Below are 21,480 nucleotides of genomic sequence, written 5' to 3'. Positions count from 1 at the left end.
AAAGAAGCCTTGTGTTTCAGAGTATTTTTTTATTGGAAGGCTCCCATTATATTTCAGATCGAATACAACGCAGAAGTTGATTGGCTATTATTATTCCCTTTATCCGCGATGCCGCGTGCGAAACCCGTTGGATACCATTAGATGTACGGCTACCTAGGTGAAATGTGCGAACATTTGCAACGAGATACAGAGAATGTGATTTTTTTTTTTAACTAATTAAATACTCTTACAAAGAGCCTAAGAAAATAATAAATCCAAGCACTTCTCTCACAAATGTGAATTCACGTAGGATATCGTGCGTCCGATACGCACTGAGGCCTCGAGGGTATTTTCGTTCTCATTGCCGAGGATGTCCCGTTAATTCTACGTTCAGTATTACAGTTCTCAGAGTATCCATTTCACGCCTGTTGCGCGCTTTCACGACGCGTCACGTCAGCTTTTCGCAATCGCGCTCGCGGATACGACGCAAGACCGCTCGCGCAAATTTGCGACGCGTGATCGTACGACGAAAAAGAGAGAAGAAAAGGGGGAAACAAAAAGAAAGAGGCACGATGATATGACAGATAAAAAAATATAACCTGTAGCTTTCCGACGAGGTTAAAGTCCAGTCGGTACGACCCCGCGACCTCCTATACCAGCATCTGTCATGACTTATATAATGAGTCACATGTTTATATAGTCAAAATTACGCCGTCGTGCCAGTTACTTTTGTGAAAAATTTATATTTGTATAACGGTGAGTGTGTGTAATTTTCTCGATGTACGAGACGCGAGATTTCGGAATCGTTCATACCTGACACGAGACGTGATTGTGTGTTTTTTAAGTTTATCTCCGGATGGAGAATCAGTGCCTTTAACACGACTGCTGAGTTATATAGCACCACGAGACGAGATGCCTTTAACACGAGATGATTCGTGTTTTGACGTGGTTAAGCCACACATTCTCGCTTTTTGATTTACTGAACTTGTCTCGACTTTCGTGTGATCCTCGCACGCGGTTTAGAATGTCATTTAACATTTGATATTAGAATTATTCATGTATGTCTTTTATTTCAAATGTAGATTTATATCAGACGGAACACAGTACACATGTTTTGCAATGGATTCTCGAGATAAGACATATTTATAGGCCGATATTCGTAATTTTATATTTAAGATCGTCTTAAGACATTTCAACTAATAAGCTAACTGTATGAGCTTATTTGAGACAATCTTAAGAACGAACTGTGAACACCTCAGAATAAATATGCAATCATTGTTTGAAACTTTAGACCGAGATTTATAGGTTGGTATTCATAGTTCTTATATTTTCATCTTAAATAAGCTCATAAAGATATCCTATTGATTGAAATGTTATCTTAAGACGATCTTAAATATAAGAATTGATTGTGAATACTGACCATAAAAATAGTCATATTTATATTGAAAGTCACAGAGTTCATATATTGTATATTCCCTTTTTTCATGAAGCAAATATATTTGTAGACTCATATTCGATCACATCTGAATCATGTCGCAATACGAAGATATTTTGGAAGTCAAAGAAAAGGAAGATAATTTGCCAGTAGACTTGGGAGGAATACGACATCGTATTCCATGGAGCGATCGGATCTTGTTAAATAGTGAAATACCTGGTTTACATGAAGTTAAAGAACTGTTGGAGGATGATGATGCAAGTTGTTTGGCGGAAGAGGAGGATGGAGTTGGATGTCCATTGCCTTCGACACCGGAAGATGATCATCTCCTGGATTGTGAGGTATATTTATATTCTTTCTTGTTACTTTAAAGTATCATGTATAATTAACAATTGATTAAATATTCGTTATTTATATTTCAGATGACTGAAGTATTGAAAGCAGGTGTACTAAGCGATGAAATCGATCTAGGTGCACTAGCACATAATGCAGCGGAACAGGCTGAGGAATTTGTTCGAAAGGTAAAAAGATATAATAATCTTATAAAAAGATAATTAGATTAAAAAGTGAAAGTGTAATGTGGATATCAATGTAAATTAAAGATTGAACTTTGTCCTTGATATATAAAATATACAGATATGATATATAAATTATACAGATGTTATAGCTTAATTTTGAGCTAATTTTAGTGAATTATTAAAAATGGAGATAATCTCATTTTCCACAAATATGACTGATTCTAAATCTTAGAATTGAATAAACTGTTCATAATTGATTGGTAAGTCAAGTAATAAGTGGTCTAAAAGAATGATTAAGCAAAGCAGAGAAGAGACCAATATGATAAAAATATGACAGTCACTATGATAAAAACTAATTATAAGAGCACCAAAAAAGGAAAACAGTAAAATTTGCAAGTCAAATGATAGAAGTTAAGATGTACAACATATGAACAGTTGAAAGTTTAAAATATATAAGAATATGGTCAATGTCGAGATAACGAAATAATAATAAAAAACTAATTAGCAATTAGAATTAATCTACATTATAATTTGGTATTGTTAATCAGCAAGCTTAAAACTGGAAATTTTATTCATAGGTATGGGAGGCATCGTGGAAACAATGTCATTTTAGAAATCTACCAAGATGGTTGCAAGATAATGATTTCTTACATGCTGGCCATAGGCCGCCATTACCTTCATTTTATGCGTGTTTTAAAAGCATTTTTCGAATTCATACAGAAACCGGCAACATCTGGACACATTTATTAGGTATGTTACTTTTCAATAATACAATATTAAATTGCACTAAATGTATCGTTGTGCACTTTCTCGAAAGAAGCATATATAGCAAATTCTTTTTCATATTCCGTAACTTTTAGTTATCAATTTCGCTCATAATGTTTTTTTTTTCTTTACAGGCTGTGTTGCCTTTATTGGTATAGCTATATTTTTTCTAACACAACCTCCTATAGAAATTCAATTGGAGGAAAAATTGGTATTTGGTACCTTCTTTGCTGGTGCTATAATTTGCCTAGGAATGTCATTTGCCTTCCACACAGTTCATTGCCACAGTGAATGCGTGGGAAAGCTATTTTCAAAGCTAGATTATTGTGGCATAGCTATGCTTATTATGGGTAGTTTTGTACCATGGCTTTATTACGGATTTTATTGCGATTATCAACCTAAACTAATTTATCTATCAGTGGTGGTTGTCCTTGGTATAACCAGTATCGTAGTTTCATTATGGGAACGATTTGGCGAACCAAATTATCGTCCACTCAGAGCTGGAATTTTTATGGGTTTTGGCCTTAGTGGGGTAAGTTATTTTAATCATTTACAGAATGTAACTAATAAACTTAGAATAGTAATTTTGTATCTATCTAAAAATATCTTGATATATATTGTTGCACTTTTAGGTAATACCAGCTGTACATTATGCTGTAGCTGAGGGTTGGTTCAAAGCAATTAGCCAAGCATCCCTCGGATGGTTAATCTTAATGGGATGTTTGTACATATTAGGCGCGTTATTCTATGCTTTAAGGGTACCTGAACGTTTTTTCCCAGGAAAATTCGATATTTGGGTAAAAATTATTCAAATACTATTTCAAAGATATTTGATTTCAAATTATTTTGATGTTCTACATATAAATATAGTTTCAGAGTCATCAAATCTTCCATGTATTAGTGATTGCAGCTGCTTTTGTTCATTACCACGGCATTACGGAAATGGCAATGCACAGAATGACGATAGGCGACTGCACCAATCCATCGCAGGTGTTGGCTTTTTAAATCTGCGGGCATATACTTTCATCTTGTTGATAACTTTCATGTCTCATTAACCTATTAAAAAGACTACAGAAAGATTCCTAAATCTTACGCCAGCATATTTGTGTTGTTAAGAGATATGAACGCGTGTAAGATAAAACAAATGCAATTTAATTCCAGATTTATGTATTTTAGACTGTTTGTTTATTTAATTGAATTTATTTTAATTTTTATTTTTAAAGATGGTTACTTTTTGAAGACATCTGTACAATTGAAAGTTAGTTGATATTATTAAGTTTAATTGAAATTTTTTTTTTAATTACAATTTGTATATATTAATATGTGATTGATATACTTCTTTATAATTGAGGAAATTAGACATTATGAAATCTTTTATATACAAAAAATTTGGATACTCACATAATCACATTGAAATGCAGTATTCGAGCTGAAGTTCATTAAATTTTCCTAAATGTAAAAGTCTACATATCATTTTAAAAGATGAATATAATCTACTGAATTTGAATATTATAAAGGAAATGGAATTTCAACAGAGGTATACAATGTAATCTCAAATGGTCATGTATTATTTATTCTCAGATTTTGAAGAAATTATCCTGGAAATTGTATAAATATTTATATATCTTTTTATTTATTTCTCTCTTCATTCATTTGCCTATGTATATTATATCTATAGTTAAATAATACTTAAATAATTATAGGTAAATTATTTTAATTATTATCAATGATTAAAACAACGAATATTTTCTTTGAATTATTAAAGATAAAGATAAATTATATTTATTGAGAGCTTTAATAAGAAATAAATATTTATTTCTTTTATATATACTTGGTAAAATTTATATACTTGATATAATATGCGAGACGAAACACAGACAATAGGCAACGAAATGCATATGTGACTAAGATTTAGGAAGTTGCTATATGAACGATTTTATAGCATAAATACTATAAAATCTATAATATATTTTGAAAAAAAACATTGTTAAAATAATATATGAAAATTTGTTTAATATATAATGCTATCATTATATATATATATATATATATATATGAAAAAATACGTAATGTATCAATCTATAATTCTTTCAAATGCATTTTTTATTTTCCAATTTGTATACGTGTTCATTTTTATACCATATTCGATATACGTTTTTGTACATATTATACAGTATTGTATAGATATGTAGACAAGTCTTTTTATTGAAAGTACGATATTAGCTCTGAAGTATGTTCCAGAGCTATTGATGAGTAGTGGAGAAAATATTTAAAAAAATAGATAGGTAGAGATATGCATAGATAAATAAGATGCGGACACGCAACGGAACACAAACAAATGCTAATCTGAATGAACATTAACAAATGCAATATTTAAATGAGTTAAAATAATCCTTTGATAATGTAATGATGTAATGACATCGACTTTGACATGAAATTTTGACATTGAAATTTTGAATTGCGTCTGATGGATTTTGATTTGAAAGATATTAAAAACATTAAAATTTGATAAAAATCACTTTCTCTATTTTAATGCAGCTTCGGTGATAGGTCTTATTTTACAGCATCTTGTAAATTTATTTTTATTTGATAAGATAATCGCCGATTAACTTTGGTTGACTTAAGAAACATACAAGATGTATAACATTTTAGTTTTAAATTAATTACTCGTTTACTTCACTTTGCTTTATCTCTTCTAGTTTTTTCGAAGTCATTAAAAGATGCGTATTTCGATTTTTGCCTAATTTCTAGATAAATAATAAGCCAAGAATATTATTCATTATGTAATAAATCAAGAATATTATTCAAATAGAATGTGGCATATTTCCAAATTTATTTTGAAATGAAGCAATACACATGCGCATGTGTTATATTCACATATCTGTGTGCAAAAATAAAAATAAAGATTCAGACATAAACGGAAATAAGAAAGAAGGAAGCAAATGTGAAGAGAATAAGGAACAGAAAATTATTGACTAACGAAAAAACACTTTGTTTTTTGATGAATTATGTATTAAAGCACATGTGAAGCATATATTTCCTATATATTGAAGTTTAATTCTATGTTCCTAATTTCCCATGTTTAATTCTTTGTTTATTCTTTATTCTTTTCATTTTGCCCGAATTCTGAAAAAAGGGAAATAATATTTCTAATATATAATAACCCAGATATCCTGTTTTGCAAAGTACTTGCTACATATCTTCTTTTGGCAAAAATATATAGTAAAGTTTGTGTTTGCGTTAGATATGACGACAGATTGATAGCAGAAATTAAAGTCTGATAATTTTGATGTATTTATCACATAGTTTTACGCGAACTGACAGGCATCTACTCTTTCTAATAATTTTTGAGATTTTTCAGATTATAATTCTATTTAAAATAATTTTTGTCATATCATATCAACAGGTTCTACCGAGAAAGTACAAGCAATTCATTTTCTGAGAGAAAACGATACGTATAAATGGAATTAATGTATAGCAAACACTTCTTAAGATTCGGTCTCAAAATGTCAATTCGAGAAACGCGGTTTCCCAAACGAGAAGCGAAACCCGTTCGGGCTCTCTTTCTTCGCCGTGCGGAGGGAGCGGGGAAAGGTTCATTCGCGGTCTCACCCTTTCGCAACGTCGTCAAGCCGGTCGCGGAGGGCGGGCGGGGGGCCGGGGGGGTACGGCGGGAGTAACATAAAAGTGAAGCGGCATCGAGGCGGAGAGAACACTCGGCAGTAAGAGAGAGAGAAAGAGAGAGGACGGGCGTTGAATTTCTCTCCTTCGCCCTCTCCCTCCGCGACCGCACACGTCGGTCGCACGACACACGATCGGACGTGATTGGGGCAGTCGCGATTCACTGACGAGTTCGTCAACCTGTGTCAATCCCTGCGTCATCGCGCGAAGCGAACACCTCCTCGTTAGTGGAGTACGAACAAGCGACCGCGAGAGGGGGATTATCGGCAACACGAGGAGGGTGTGAGGAAGTCGATTGTCCTGAGACGACGGTGCAGTTTCATTCGACGACCAGTCGTCTCGGTTTAAAGACCCGGAGCGGAGGTCAAGAGAGTAGATAGAAATCGATCATCGCCTGACTGCATCACGAATCATCGACAACGAGGCACAATGTGCGTCCGCACGTTGATGGAGACCAGCGAGCTGATTGCACCATCCGTCGGGACGGATTTGAAGCAGGACGAAAAGCTGTCCCGCGCTAAGGAGAAGTACATGAAGCTTCACGATGAGATGCTGAAGAAGGAGGAGCTGCAGCGTCAGCAGGAGCAAGCGGAGGACGCGCTCTACTTACCTGACCTCGCTGATGGTGTCCTGGTCGCCAGCACCGCTCACTACAATCTGCTGTTGAAAAAGCTGTCCATGTACTACAACGTTGCGCGCCGCTCCAAAGCGTTCAAGTGAGTATAGACTATCCTCCCCGGTACTCTTCATTCCCTAAGGATTCATCCGAAACGAAGAGGTGATTCTTTTTTCATTCGAGGATATTTCGATTTTCGAAATATCTACTTGGACCCTCGTCTCGTCGATTGTACTTCGTTTTTTCTTTCACCAGCGACAGTTCTGCACAGGCAGATTTGGATTCTATGGAGGCAGGCTAGGCACACGTGAGCTCCTGAAGTCAGATCGAGGTCCTTGCGTTTGTGAGGATGTCTCATGTACACGTTACACGATTTGCAGACGTAATGCCTTGGTAGATCTTTCGTGTTTGCTAATTTGCGTAGGCGAGAGTCTTGTATATTTATTTTATTTGCATACGTACGGTTTTTGATACGAGACCTACATACGTTCAGGCTTGCTGAGACTTGCTGTCGGGAAGTTCCTATACACGGAAAAAATAGTTTTCCCGAAATATCTAAAAAAAAATTGATCAAATATAAATTTGAAAATAATTTTGTTAATGAAATAATTATGTAGTTCAAATTAGTTGCTAGATTATAAAAAATTTTTGCAATATTACATATTATATCTTATATAGTAATTTTGATGGACGAATAAAATTATTTTTAAGTCCATATCTGGCCAAATTTTTAGATACTTCGAAAGAAACTCGTTTCTTTTAGTGTATTCATTGATTAAACACGAGTTGAGTCTTCGAAATGATAAATTTTTAATGATTAAGAATTTATCTCTACAGCTTTTTCTTTTTTGCCTCTGTATTTTAGATATTTCTTCAACGGGTCTTCACGTTACATCAAAATTTATGTAGGATATTCAAATTATTGAAATATCAAAAATTTTTGCATTATTACGTATCATCATATTTAAACGTTCTACATAATTATTTTGACGAATCGATAACAAAATTATTTTCAAATCTGTGTCTAATCAAATTTTTAGATACTTCAACAAACCCGTATTCCTTCCATGTAACAAATATAGAGATATGCAGGATGCAGTTATTATAATGTCCTCGCATGCAACTTTCTTGCAAGTGGAAGTCGGTTTCGCGATTGTCGTTTTCGCATTCTCTCGTTATATCTCATCACGATTGCTCGTTACTCGAGACGCATATCGGTATCAATGGACGCGGATATATATGTAACATAACACAACATATGGAAATAATCTACATCTACATCTATCTTTACGCATTTCCTTGGAGGACGAAGGGGGGAGAGAGAAGGTGGGAGAAATATAATTCTTTTTAGATAACACACGTTTGTCCCAACGCTTTGTGAAAGGTCGCTATTAACATATGTCGAGAGTCAAACTTAACTTCATTTGTTAGTTATTCGTAGTGGTGTATCAATATTGTATAATATATCGATATTGATAAAGAATCATCTCATGTCTTGGAGAGCAAAAGTTCGTTCCCGACGATGAAAAGTCAAAGTACGATAGGCAGTGTTAATTTTTTTCTTTACGTAAAAGATTAGTTTTTAACCTACACCTAAATGTAAGTCTCATGATATCTATATCTAATTTTCTGCGTAAAGATAATCGGGGAAAAAAAATTAACATCGTCAATTAAAGATAATTTAATTTAATTTTTTTCTCGTCTCTGTAGTGATGAGATAATCGTATGTGAAGATAATCCTATGATTGTTTTCAGAAATTAGCAGAAAGTCCAAACTTTAACTTTCTCTCTCTCTCTCTCTCTCTTTCTCTCTAAATTTTTAAGAGAAATCTAAAAAGTAAAAGTGGAAAATTGGGAATTATTTACATTTTATGCTATTGCTATTCTACTCTAATAATCACAGATAAGTGTGACGTATTTTAATATATGATAAGAATTAATAACTGATAATTAATATTGATGATAAATACTTCTGACTAAAACAAATAAGTCATCTGTGATAATATTATATATATATATATACACATATATATTTATAAAAAAAAAATATATATATATATATATATATTTATAATTTTTTGGCGGAAAGATCATCTCTATGTCACGAATGCAATTAGTGCATGTATGCATTGTATTTCGCAAACTTTTTTAGTTAGAATTGGATCCTAGGTAATTCTATAAAATCAACGGGTGATGCAAGCCGAGGCTAATAACGCGCAATCTTCAGTTGAAAATCTTACGTGTTTTCAAGAAAAATCTTTCGTGAACGTATGACGCATTTCTTTATCACCCATATATGTACTTCTTCATTCGCGTAACTTATCTGTCTCACGTTGACGTCTCTAGTTTATTTTTGAGTTGTTACAACAGGCCGATTAACGGTTTTGCGCGCGAAAAATCTTCTTATCAGCGATTGGAGTATCCGACGAACAATTTTTTATATCTAACAAAACGTGACGTATATTATGTTTTTTTTATTTATTTATTTATTTTTTGAGAACAATGGAATCAACGTTGCTATCATGCAAAAGACTGTTTATAATTTCTTCCATTCCTTTAATATTTTTATACGTAGATTTTTATAAAAATTAGATTTGCGGAGATATTTGTCTTTTTAAATTGTGCATTATCAAAAAATGCAAAAAATTGTAAATTCTAAATGTCACAAATGCACTATTTTCGTCAAGAGTTTTCACTCGGATCTGAGTGCGTATATTCCTTCCCGAGGACGTTCTAGTCTTTTTTTGTTTCTTCGATATTTTAAGAACAATTGAGTTTCCACGTCGTGAATTTAAGGATGGAAAAATTTTACGGATCCCGTAAATCCACAGACTTAATTCGACAGATTAACACATCGATAACGTAATGCTCCAATAATTCCACAGGTTCCAATAATTCCACTTTTTGTCGAGTAACCGAGTTCCACGCGTAGTTGGAGGGGCTGCACGATCCGAGTAAATCCCTCTTTAATCCGTAATTATTCCGGGCATTAACTCCGCGTGTCTGTAATTATCTGGACACAACCGTTAAATAATGATTATGTGTTTACGACGTGTGTCTCGTGCGAGAGATCGATGACTGTCCGTCATGCGATCGTACGCTCTCTCTATAGAAAATAAAGACGGACGAATGGAGAACAATGCATTCTTACAAAAGACGCGTGAGCGGAAAGTTTACATGCAACCTCGAGCTTTTTTCACACTCTCTGTGTGATCCTCCCTAAGCAGATTCATCAATCTTCTTTTCGGTCACGTTCCGCATTCTCTTCGGATATTTATATTTTACAGCTGTTTTTGCCCTAGCCCTCATTTATATAAGTCGAATATTATTAAAGTGTTAAGAAGAATTAATACAAAAAGTAGTCAAATTAGAATTAAGCACGCAATAATATAATAAATGCGCAAAAGTTAAAGTCTACAAAATTAATAATAATTTTGTAATTTTTACTTTTGTGTGTTTATTATCGTGCTTGATTCTGATCCGGTTTGTTCATTTTTTTCTATTTTTTTTTTATTTTGAAAATCCTTGTTCTATTTATTTATTAAAATTTTATAAATGATGTCTCTAATAAAATTCATATTTTTTTTATAAAATCGATTTGAATCAATGATATTTCAGATGATATTTTCGATGGTCCAGGCCACTTTATTGCAATTTTATATTACATTCTATATCACATTTTTTTGTACGAAAATTTGATACAAGAAGTGAATTATATATGATTTCTGCTGTAGATTACTAAAAGGTTTTAAGAGCAGATAAAACTTCTTGTCGAGATTTTATCGTATTAATTGTTACATTGTCATCATTTTCAGCTGAATACATAATGCCTGCACTTTTCACACGCAAGGCGCCGGTAATTCTGCACTGTTTGCACAAGCATAATGGAAGATAATGGACTTCCTCTCGCGCTGAAATTGCATATTCGCACGCATTCTCGCAATCCGGGCTCGCAACCCGACTCGAATAAAAAAGACATAATTACAGACTCCGGGCGCCTGGAGCGGCCTCAGAAACTTGTTCGCGATGCACGAAGGCGTAGGAAATATATTTCGGCGAAATGTTCCTTATTAAATGGCCCGGTCCGTTGATCGATTATTCGAGCGTAAAATGCATCCTTGAAATTGATTAATCGTCTCTGACAATTACTTTCGCAAAATGACGGCTCTTTAATGACTCCCAATCGGAGAGGGAGAGAGAGAGAGAGAGAGAGAGAGAGAGAGAGAGAAAGAGAGAGAAATGCCTTATATTTATGTCTCATGATATATGACAAATTTCGTATTATCGTATTACACGAAAATATTGCGCCGTTGGATATCGTTAATATATGAATTACGATTAAAATGAAATCGTGTTGGAAATTGCTCCTTGCGCTCTTTGATTTTAATCAATAATCTGATATTATCAGAGTATTGGTAATAGTCGGTCATACGACAACTGGTCAACACTACGTCAGGAGATCTCAAGGATTTCTTTTTATAGAAATTTCGTTCTAAGCGACAAGCAAACGAGAATTTTTTTATGCCACGGGGGCATACCCAACATCTGTTCTACTTGCCACGTCGGAACGTGCGGCTGGCAATTCGCCACGACGGGCACCTCTCGCATCTTCAAAGAATCCGCGAACGAGGCGGTAACCAAATGGATGTCTCGTTCGTTTTGCGACGTCCGATCGTTTCGTTGCGCCGCACAACCGGTGTTTCCATTAGGGAAGCACGCCCCAAAATGCACGTCAAAATTTTTTTTACTCGTCTTCCGCAATCTGCTCGTTAATTAGTAATTTGCGTACGTCATATACGAGCACACTCTGCTCGTATTAATCTAATATAATTTACAGAATTTTATATTCAAATATCTAAAAATTTGGCTAAAAAAAAAATCTGAAATTAATTTTCTTGGACCAAAATTAAATATTTATATGTAGACTGTTCAAATTGGTTGTTAGCATGTAAACAAATTTTGCAATACGTTCATCATGTTTAAGCATTTTGCATAATTAATTAGATGGTCTGACAAATTATCTTCAGACTTGCATCTGGTAAAATTTTTTAAATATTTCAGTATAACGTAAAAAAATTTCCGGAACGATAAATTTCTAACGATTAACAACATTCCATTCTTCTTTTCTTCTCTCTGTATTTTAGGTGTTTCCTCATTTGTATTATACTGAATTCAATTTTATCATATTGCAAAATTGATGCAATATATATTTATTTATCGCTATATAGTTTGAGGCGAGTTTATGTGGAATCGGGTTACATCTTGAGATCGATGATGGCGGTGTTTGATGGCGATGGAACGGAGTTACCGGATGCGGTGCAATAGAGAGTTCGCGCGTATCGTTTCGCGTCGTCGTTAAAATAATAAAATCGGCAATAGGCAATTTGACGGGCCGTTTAATGCGGCCGCGGCCGCATCTAAGCTACGCGGCGAGTCGTGCGTGCCATCTCGCACGTTTCCCCGTGCCACTTGATAATGCCAGGCTCGGCTCGGTGCACCTACACGTGCATATTCGCACACGCATACGTTCGTCCGGCACGTCGAATTACGGCCGTGTATCCGGATCTAAGTCCCCCTTCCCCTCTCCCCCCCGATTCTCCCTTTCGCGAATCCTGCCGCAGCGGAAGTACTATTTTAAATAGACAAGAGAGCTTCCTTCCGCTCGATGAACTCAAAGAAATGAGGGAAATTAGAAAAAAATTAATAATAACGATCGGAAAAGCAGAAAATCAGAGGAAAGGCGAAGTGAAGATTGCACAATTTTGCTGAAGTTGAGGAAAAATTTGACTGGATACAGATTTGATTAATAAGCGTAGACCATCAAAAGTAATTATGTTAGATATGACGCTTAGATATGATGATAAAATTTTTTTATAATTCTAATAATCAATTTGAATGACTTGATGGACAAATAAAATTACTTTCAGATCTGTATTTGGTAAAATTTTTAGATACTTAAGCTAAACTGTTCTTTCCATATATGGCATCTGTGTAAAATAAGGAAGGGCAAGGGTAAAAAGAAGATATATAATAAAAAAAGAAGATATAATAAAACTGTCATACTTGGTGGGAGATTGCAAGATATGTGTTGGGTAAATACGCTATTGCAGATTCTCGCGCAATCTGCAAATAAACCTCCTCAACCTCGCCAATCAAATCCTCCTGTGACGTAGTGAGATATCTTTCTTGAAACGTACATCTTGAGTATGCATTGATTGCATTATATTGCAAAAATAATTAAAACTAGAGAACTAAGAAACATGCGTCGGGACAGGAAAAATGTAAGACGCAAAATGCACGATGGGCAAAATGCATGATGGGCAAAAATTTTCGCCTCGCGCGCAGCTGCCCATATCGAATTTTGACTTAATAATCGTGCGAGGAGATCCGTGGACATGCGCGAATCGTCTCGCCGATAGTTTCCAGCCGACCTCGTCGATTAATCGACACTTTAAGAGAATCGGCAATAAAATGCGCTCGCGTGTAGCGTATTGTCACAGATGTTTCTTATCGGGTCAATCGAGAAACGTTAGTCGGAGCGCTCGGAGCGGTGAGATAAATTTCTCCTTGCGAGCGACAGCTGCGCAACCCTCGTGATTTTATTCGCAAACGTAAAATTAGTCCAAGGATGAAACGCGCCTGTATTGATTCACGGCGGCCCTCTTATCTCTGGTTAACGAGAGAGAAAAAAAATTTTTCCCATCGCGAGAGCATGTCTTACGTTTGCCTCGCGCATATTGACGCTCTTGCGTAAATTGCGCGGGCAACGATTATACAAACTTATTTATTCAATGACATGTAACAATGTTGTTGATGAGCTTCTTACGTTGCTTTAGGAGCTGAATACAATGAAAGGAATAATGAAAAGAATTAAGCATAAAATCAAACTTCGACATATGAGATTATGCTTTAATTACACAAGCAAGAAATAGCAAGATTGTTCTTTTATTGATTGAAAACAATTTTTTGTTTCTAATTTTTTGTATTTAATTTTTTATTCCTTATTCCCGTTTATTATGTCTGGGCCATCTGAAATTTTTAAAAATGCTTCCTTATCGATTAATTAACGATGCAAATGAAAAAAAAAATTTCACACCCTGGAAGATATGGATACGTAATTATTTGTTTGTTTTACGATTGATGAGCAAATATGGTTACGATTAAAACTGTCGCAAGCGATAATTTCGTGCTTTGTCACGTCAAATTGCACTTAATTGCACTTAATATCTGGATTAAGTCACGCGAATTAATTCTCGTAACAAGACAAACGGTTGCTTTGTTTCGTGTCATATAAGAATGGAAATATTTTAAATATATTTCACTTTTTGTTAAATACAATTTTATCTAGGATAACGAGCATGGAAAAAAATAGTTTTGCCGAAATATCTAAAAATTGGGCTAGATACGAATTTGATTTAATAAAACGATTCAACATGATGATATAAAACAACATTGCAAAAATTTTTTATATTCTCAATCAGTTTAAACATAATTATTTTGATGAGTCAACAAAATTATTTTCAGATCTTTATATGATCAAATTTTCAAATACTTCAGCAAAACTGTTCTTTCTGTCTGCATTTTCGTCTTGCTGCAAAAAACAGGACCTCGAGATATTCAATTTCAATATCGTTCTTCATAAATTGTTCAAAATACTTCGGAGAATTTCGCGAAAGAGTCACGCAAGTATACGCATACACGCATGTGACATGTGTGCGTAAAGAAATTATTTCTTTTTTATCGTCTTTAATATGCCACAAGCGCACGCCTGTCTCATCCCAGCAGGAAATGTCTGATGAAATTTATTAACGAATTCTCCAGTTTCTCACGTTGTCTTTTTAACGGTTTTTTTTTTTGCGTCATATGGAATATGAATATACGGTAGGAACTAAGAAGTTGGCAAAGAACGAAGATACAGATCTGAAAGTTATTTTGTCGGGTCGTTGAAATACTTATGAGACGCTTAACGATAATTTTTTATGTTCTGACAACCAATTTGAACGATTTACACAATTCTTTCGATGGATATAATTATTTTCACATCTGTTTAAATTTTTAAATACTTCAGAAAGCCAGTTTTTTTCGTGCAATAATAGTTATACTCGATTACCCCAACTTTCCTCCCAACTTTCTTAGAAATAGAAATGTCTTAAGAAATAGTTGTCTATCTCTTTATGCAATTCTGATATCTCGCGTCACAGCAAACTGACGATAACAGATATAAGTTATAAGCAGATGATAGATAGGATTGGTGAAATTTTTTTTAACTTAAATTTTAAGTTAAACTTAATAATCTTATAAAATCAATTCAGGTTTTTCATTAAAAGTTGCATGAATAAAAAAACTAATTTAATTAAAAGTAAATTAATTCGAGTTGAATTAAAAATTTATTTTAAAAAACGTTATTTATATTAAGCTGTAACGTTGTCATTTTTTTTTTAAATTGAATTATTTTAAATACTGGAACAAATATGATATGAAAAATAAAAATCATAATATGAGGCTAAAAATTAAAAAATTAAAATTAATGTGTTTTAAAAAATAATTAGTTGAAGTTAAGAGTTAATTTATTTGGAATTAACTAGAAACTTAAATTAAATGTTATTAATCTTTTCACTTTATTACTTAAATTTGTTAAGTTGCTATCCAACTTTGAATATATATATATATATATATATACACACACACACTTTGAATATATATCATAAATATATCGTTTCGCGAAATGAAATTCTCTGATTCAATTGAGGACGAAATGCAAACGAATCTATATGGATGTCAATCATGATTGCTTATATTGGCAGCAAACGTAGAGTAGAGCATTTGCCTTTAGTCTCGACGGATTTATTTGACTTTGACGTCATGTTACAGCACACGCATAAATCAGTATGTTAAATGAGACATACTCTGAATTATCTAACGGGGAAAATTGCACGTGACAAAAATTCGATTGCTGATATCGCGGCCGTGTCACGAGTCTATGTGTGAATCAATAGTTCAAGGTACTTTACGAATTATCTAATTAAGCTAAGATACGCAGAGTGGTTTCCTTGCCTGATGATAGCATATCGCAAAAAAAGTATATGGGTTATCAGAATTTTCCAATAAAATCGGCGATAACAATATATGTAAGAAAGAAGAGATCTGGCTTTCATCGAATCTAACTTATATAAATAAGGATGAAAAGATAAAAAATGAAAAGATGAAAATTTACATTTTCAAATTTTTCGATCAATTCGAAATTTTTCTTAATTGGTATTTTTTTTACGAAATTATTTCCACGAAAGGCACCAAGATTTACCAAGTTTGCAATTATTTTTTTGCAGGATTCTTTTTTACACGACGCAACCCGCACACGTGATCATGATTATCGCAGTCTTGTTCGTCACATCGGTTCTTTTTCCTATCAAGGAAAGGGTACAGGTCCCTGGCCATCCTCACTCAAGAATGACATCTTTCATTTATCTCGCATCCTTCGTCGTACATTTTGGAGCTCAAATTTGGATGACTTTTGTATCAGGTATGTATATTCGTATATAAAAAAAAAAAAAAAAAATAAATAATATATTTATCAAGAAATTAAATGTACGTATGTAAGAACGAAATAATTCCTCGAGCCTCTTCGTTCTCCAATTCGATTTGGATTTTTATAATTGACTTTCTCTGAAATCACGCATTTATTTTTGCAGGTCTATCCTTATACTTCGCACTGCCACGACATGCATTCGGTGAGGTGCAGCGAGTCCTGTTCCCGAGATACTTTACAATTAACGCGTGTTTAAGTCTCACCACGCTCCTCATATTCGTCAAGCATCATCCGACACACACATGGGACACCGAAATTGCCGTTCAAGTAGACAATAAAATTATTATTCATATTAGAAATATGAATTTTGCTTTTGTATTATAATATTTTAATAAAATACACTTTAATTATATAGCTAAAAATGACTGATATAATTTAATTTTTTCTGCAAATTAATTTTTCATTTCATTTCAAGTTTGTAATAAAAATTCCGAGAGAAATAACAATAAAAATTTGTGTTATATGTAGGTCGGCGCGATGTCCGGAGCCTTTTTCTTAGAGCTACTGATACGCCTCTATTTAACACCCCCGCTTCTCCAGCTGATCGTGACGAAACACAACTTTGAACGTGCAGCAGGCGTCGGCAATGAGATTGGCCGTCACAATCCAGGACCGCTCAAGAATTGTCCGCATTACTTGAAGATCCATCAAGCGTTCCGCCGAGTGCACGTGTGTATAGCTATGGGAAACATGCTCACTATGGCGTGCACGGTGCTTCATCTTTATTATATAGCGAGCAAATTGTGTGCTCTATAACAATAAAATTTGTACGTGCATTCGTTCGAGAGCTCAAAGAGATTCTCGAAAGGAAAGCATAGATTCTAGAGAATAACTTTGAGAAAAGCACGTGTCTCGTACGGTAGTAACGAAAGTCTAAATGCACCAAAGTATTCAGACCTGATGGTGCAAGATGTGATTTTTCCTGCCATTAAAGTTACTTGCAACAAGTTGGACTGTATAACGAGTTTTTCAATGCAGCTGCCTTGAATTTAAAACTTCGAAGATATCGAGATATATTAGTACTAGTAGTCTGAACTTATTCTATATTAGTAGAATAAGTATTCAGATCAGAATAGACAATAATTATTTGCATGACATAAGTCACATTGTGACTTATCTTCAGAGCACTAGCCGGGAGCCCTTGATTCAAGAGAGAATCAAGTTGAGACGAAGGTAAAAGATCAGCAACATTTCTCACAAATATGATCTGCTTATAATTCGTTGGTATGTATAAATTATTGCTGAAAGTAAGTGCGAAACGCGTGCATGCAATTTGTGAGAATGTCTAGAGATTGAATGGAGATAATTTATTTGGCATGAGATAATTCGATGCTTCTAATGTAAATAATAGATATCTCGGACGAAAATATGAGACTTAGGATAGATATATAAAATATTTTTATATATATTTTTTTCAAAGCTTTAAGGCATAAATTTTTGCCAAAGCGTATTTCTCTTATATAAGCGTGAGAACAATTAAACTCCGCTAAAAAAATGTATTAATGATTAGATTAGAAAGTATTTCAAGTACGGAAAATCGTGGCTTGTTTAATAAAATGCTTAAAAATTGTTAAAAATATTTTATAGCGACATATTTCGCGAATCGTTGCTATTACATTGAAGGCAATAAAAGTTTGTTTACTCTGTATCAGAGTTAATGATATTTATTCAACTAGTAAAGATTGCACACTAAAAAAAATGATATAGATATAAATGTAGCAGTGATATCAGTATATGTAAAAATGAAGGAATGAATCGTCGCACAATCACTTTATACTAATTGTCTGATCTACAAATTCGTAACGCAGTTCATTGTAAATAACTGCATTTTGCTCATTTAACATTTGTAATCATATCTCATATAATAATATATGCATATATTGGTTTTGTAATTTTTACTTTTATTAATTACTGATATACCTTCCCACAGATATCAACTCTAATCGAATAGCTTTGCGTAATACGTTTTGAATTATCAATAAACATTATATGATAAAGGTTTTTTAAATTAAATTGTGAGTTTGATATTTCTATCAGTGACGATACAGTCGTATATATATATATTCATAAGTTGTCATTACAAATATTCTTATATATAAAAAATTTACATCTATATAAAAATCTGTACATTACATACTAAAAATTGTAATCACAACATGTAATCACATATTCTGTGAACTAATTAATGTTATGTTATGCTAAAAATTCAATCTGATATCGCTATAATAATAGTCATAAAACTATTTCCTTAATTTCAGAATGACATTTAAATGATTAATGTATGAACAATTATGTATTGACATGATTTAAGTATCCATAATCACGAGAAACAATCCTTAATATTATTAAGTTAAGATATTTAACATATGTACAATTGCGAAACGCATCGAATCAAGTTTTAATTATTCTTTCCGGAATAGAATATATATCTTATGCATCGGTAATAAAAAAATTAATTTTAATAATGTCTATTCAAATATCAATTCGGTATAAAATAAATTGATAAAGATTTCTCATTTATACTCGGAGAATCTCAGCCGCTTTGTTGTAACAAATGGCTATCCAATCGGGCTGCGTGGCACCCCATTGAATCTGATTGACCTCGCCTTCCGCAGCAGTGTAAGCGAGTATGGGATCTTCTATCGCTCTTGGCATTTGCTGTATATCCCAGATTAAAGCTTGATGATCATCGCCGGCTGTGCAAATGTGACAGGACGAATGCGGGGCCCAGGCTATTCCATTAACGCTAGCTCTGTAATCAAAAGGAGCGTAATTAATCAACGTAAGTTGTATGTAACAGTCGTAACTGAAAATAGATGGTTCATATTAAACCATTTTTATATTAACCTGTGATTGTTCAATCTTGCAACTGGCGTGCACGGCACGCGAACATCTAGAATAATGACCTCGCAAGCGTCCATCGCCACAGTAGCTAAATAATTGGGATCCTGCTTGTTCCACGCTAATCGCAATAGTGGAGTGTGCTGCGGATCCTCATAGATTATCGTCGAATGCTCCAAGTGTCGTAGATCGAACATCCTCACGGACCCGTCAGCGCCGACAGAGGCAAACATGTCGCGGCCACCACCAGCGCGACTAAACGCGATGTCGTACACCTCTTTGTCGTGCGCGATCAATTGCGTCTTCACGTGACCGGTGACCATTCCTCTACCCAGAACCTGCCCTGTCTCCAATCCCCAAATAGTACAGGTAGTATCTATGCTAGAAGTCCCGATTAAATTCGGATCTACTTCGTTCCAATCAAAAGATGTGAGCGGCGCGCAAAAATCCGAATTCTTGTTGTTGTTCAGAATGCACTCCAAACGAGATTCGGGCTCGCCAGCGCGCCATACCCTCAGATAATCGCCGGATGTGGCCAGAAGATCAGGAAACAGACCTGGTCAATATTCGTTTATTTCATTAATGTGACAAAGTCTAAAGCAATTGATAAAAAAAAGAACTTAAATAAATAAATACCTTTGCTGTCTGGTATCCACATAATTTTCGTAGTCGGATAAGGATGTTCGAATGTACTTTTAGCACTGAATTCAGACGTTTCTTCATCGAGCGAGACGATTTGTACTTTGTTGTTGTATTCCTCTACAAAGCTTCCTAATGCTAAACGAAATCTCTTGTCAGGTCTGACTGACCAGTTCATACTGTACAATGGCCATGGTGCCTCATACTTGTAGATTTCTTTCCGTTTTGGTGGTACGGTATGCATAGCCATAATTATGCCTCAATATTTATGTTCCTTGTTATACTGAAGATTATTTAATGTTAACTTTGTAATTTCGAAAATATTTTATAAAAAAATACATTCTCTTATTAAATAGATTAAAACAAGATATTTATTTAAATCTTAAATAAAAAATATTTAAATTATGAAAAATTCTCTGAGAATTCCAGATTTTTTCCAATATTTTAGTCAAAATTCCAAATAAGATTAAAAAAATTTCTAATGCAATTTTAGAATATATTCATTTTATTATATGCATTTTTTAATGTGTCTTAATTATATAATCACAAAGAAAAATCATTTAAGGTTTGAATATCACATTCAAATAATTATCAAAAAGAAATATTAGAAACTGGCATATAATCCGTTATAATGCATTCAATTCATCAGAGTTAACTGATTATCAACATTTCAAGCATCAAGAGAAAATTATTAAGGAAATAATCTTTCTAGAGAAAAACAGAATTAAAATCTAAAAGTTTGCAAAAATTTTCCTGAGATTTTCGATAAAATTTCCTAAAAATCTCTGATTTTCAAAGATAAAAATTTCACCTTTTTTCAAGTAATAAATATCTTTGGATATTACTACTTGAATTATGATATTGATATTCATTAACAATTACAAAATTCATTAACATTTACAAAAAAAAGATAAAAAATAAATTAAATCGAGATTAAAGTTAATCTACATTGATAAACATAAAACAGCCGATAAATATACATTTATAACTAACCTGAAAATTGTACGCGGGGTAATGATCACCGAGAATAATCTGACTGACAAGAATTTAAAGCTCCGTGATCATCGTATCGCTGGAACAAACAGGACTGAAAAACTTAAAAGAATCCACGTATGCAACGCGTCTTTGCAATAAAAAAAAACCGTGGGAGAGTGCACAGTTCGGAAAATCCTGAAAGAACGTAACTAGTATTTCGAATATAAAATGATGCACTTTTGAAAGTGGCAATAGAATGCAGCAGTGAGTTCTTCCGAATTCTCTTTACAAATCTCGAATCTCAGTCGCAGCTTTCTCCACTTAAACTAAAAGTGCATGAAAATGCATGAAACCCCATGGATGGAGTAGCGTTTCACTGTGCCTGATAAAAGTAAACACCACTGTGTATTCCGCGGAATGCATTTCATAAGATAAGACATCCTCT

At 33.8% G+C, this 21,480-nt stretch overlaps 3 protein-coding genes across 6 annotated transcripts; 2 read left to right on the top strand and 1 right to left on the bottom strand.

Annotated features, from left to right (window-relative positions):
• Positions 1-54: 54 nt before the first annotated feature.
• On the top strand, positions 55-4,811 carry AdipoR (adiponectin receptor). 4 transcript variants are annotated; one of them, XM_089084800.1, is made up of 7 exons: positions 55-195; positions 1,485-1,755; positions 1,837-1,935; positions 2,511-2,682; positions 2,832-3,229; positions 3,330-3,494; positions 3,568-4,811. In XM_089084800.1, exons 2-7 carry the CDS (start codon positions 1,510-1,512, stop codon positions 3,700-3,702), a joined length of 1,215 nt encoding a protein of 404 aa, XP_088940926.1. In that variant the 5' UTR covers positions 55-195; positions 1,485-1,509; the 3' UTR covers positions 3,703-4,811. The 4 variants fall into 4 exon arrangements, with proteins under 4 accessions (XP_088940926.1, XP_011639725.1, XP_088940927.1 ...); XM_011641423.2 differs by lacking the exon at positions 55-195 and adding an exon at positions 593-735; XM_089084801.1 differs by lacking the exon at positions 55-195 and adding an exon at positions 770-927.
• A 1,066-nt stretch (positions 4,812-5,877) lies between these two features.
• LOC105428869 (transmembrane protein 205) lies at positions 5,878-18,472 on the top strand. Its single transcript, XM_011641436.3, has 4 exons — positions 5,878-7,094; positions 16,321-16,514; positions 16,684-16,847; positions 17,049-18,472. The coding sequence occupies exons 1-4, from the start codon at positions 6,808-6,810 to the stop codon at positions 17,334-17,336; spliced, it is 933 nt and encodes a 310-aa protein (XP_011639738.1). The 5' UTR covers positions 5,878-6,807; the 3' UTR covers positions 17,337-18,472.
• Positions 18,229-21,430, bottom strand: wap (DDB1 and CUL4 associated factor wap). Its single transcript, XM_011641437.3, has 4 exons — positions 21,054-21,430; positions 20,058-20,343; positions 19,428-19,977; positions 18,229-19,332 (listed from the first exon to the last, which is right to left on the bottom strand). Exons 2-4 carry the CDS (start codon positions 20,308-20,310, stop codon positions 19,098-19,100), a joined length of 1,038 nt encoding a protein of 345 aa, XP_011639739.1. The 5' UTR covers positions 20,311-20,343; positions 21,054-21,430; the 3' UTR covers positions 18,229-19,097.
• Between the last annotated feature and the right edge of the window lie 50 nt (positions 21,431-21,480).

This window comes from Pogonomyrmex barbatus, unplaced genomic scaffold (genome assembly GCF_055798465.1).
Source record: "Pogonomyrmex barbatus isolate J1 unplaced genomic scaffold, ASM5579846v1 scaffold9, whole genome shotgun sequence".
NCBI lineage: Eukaryota > Metazoa > Arthropoda > Insecta > Hymenoptera > Formicidae > Pogonomyrmex > Pogonomyrmex barbatus.
The sequence above is the reverse complement of the archived record's forward strand: the minus strand, read 5'-3'. Positions and strand labels throughout refer to the sequence as shown.

Bases quoted from the DNA above. Each gene is read 5' to 3' on its own strand.
- wap (XM_011641437.3), bottom strand. From the start codon at position 20,310: ATGGCTATGCATACCGTACCACCAAAACGGAAAGAAATCTACAAGTAT. The intron at 19,978-20,057 runs GTATTTATTTAT...AATATTGACCAG, and splicing joins GTGGATACCAGACAGCAAAG to GTCTGTTTCCTGATCTTCTG. The intron at 19,333-19,427 runs GTTAATATAAAA...TTTTGATTACAG, and splicing joins GCAAGATTGAACAATCACAG to AGCTAGCGTTAATGGAATAG.
- LOC105428869 (XM_011641436.3), top strand. From the start codon at position 6,808: ATGTGCGTCCGCACGTTGATGGAGACCAGCGAGCTGATTGCACCATCC. The intron at 16,515-16,683 runs GTATGTATATTC...TTATTTTTGCAG, and splicing joins TTGGATGACTTTTGTATCAG to GTCTATCCTTATACTTCGCA. The intron at 16,848-17,048 runs GTAGACAATAAA...TGTTATATGTAG, and splicing joins ACACCGAAATTGCCGTTCAA to GTCGGCGCGATGTCCGGAGC.
- AdipoR (XM_089084800.1), top strand. From the start codon at position 1,510: ATGTCGCAATACGAAGATATTTTGGAAGTCAAAGAAAAGGAAGATAAT. The intron at 1,756-1,836 runs GTATATTTATAT...TTTATATTTCAG, and splicing joins ATCATCTCCTGGATTGTGAG to ATGACTGAAGTATTGAAAGC. The intron at 3,495-3,567 runs GTAAAAATTATT...ATATAAATATAG, and splicing joins CAGGAAAATTCGATATTTGG to TTTCAGAGTCATCAAATCTT.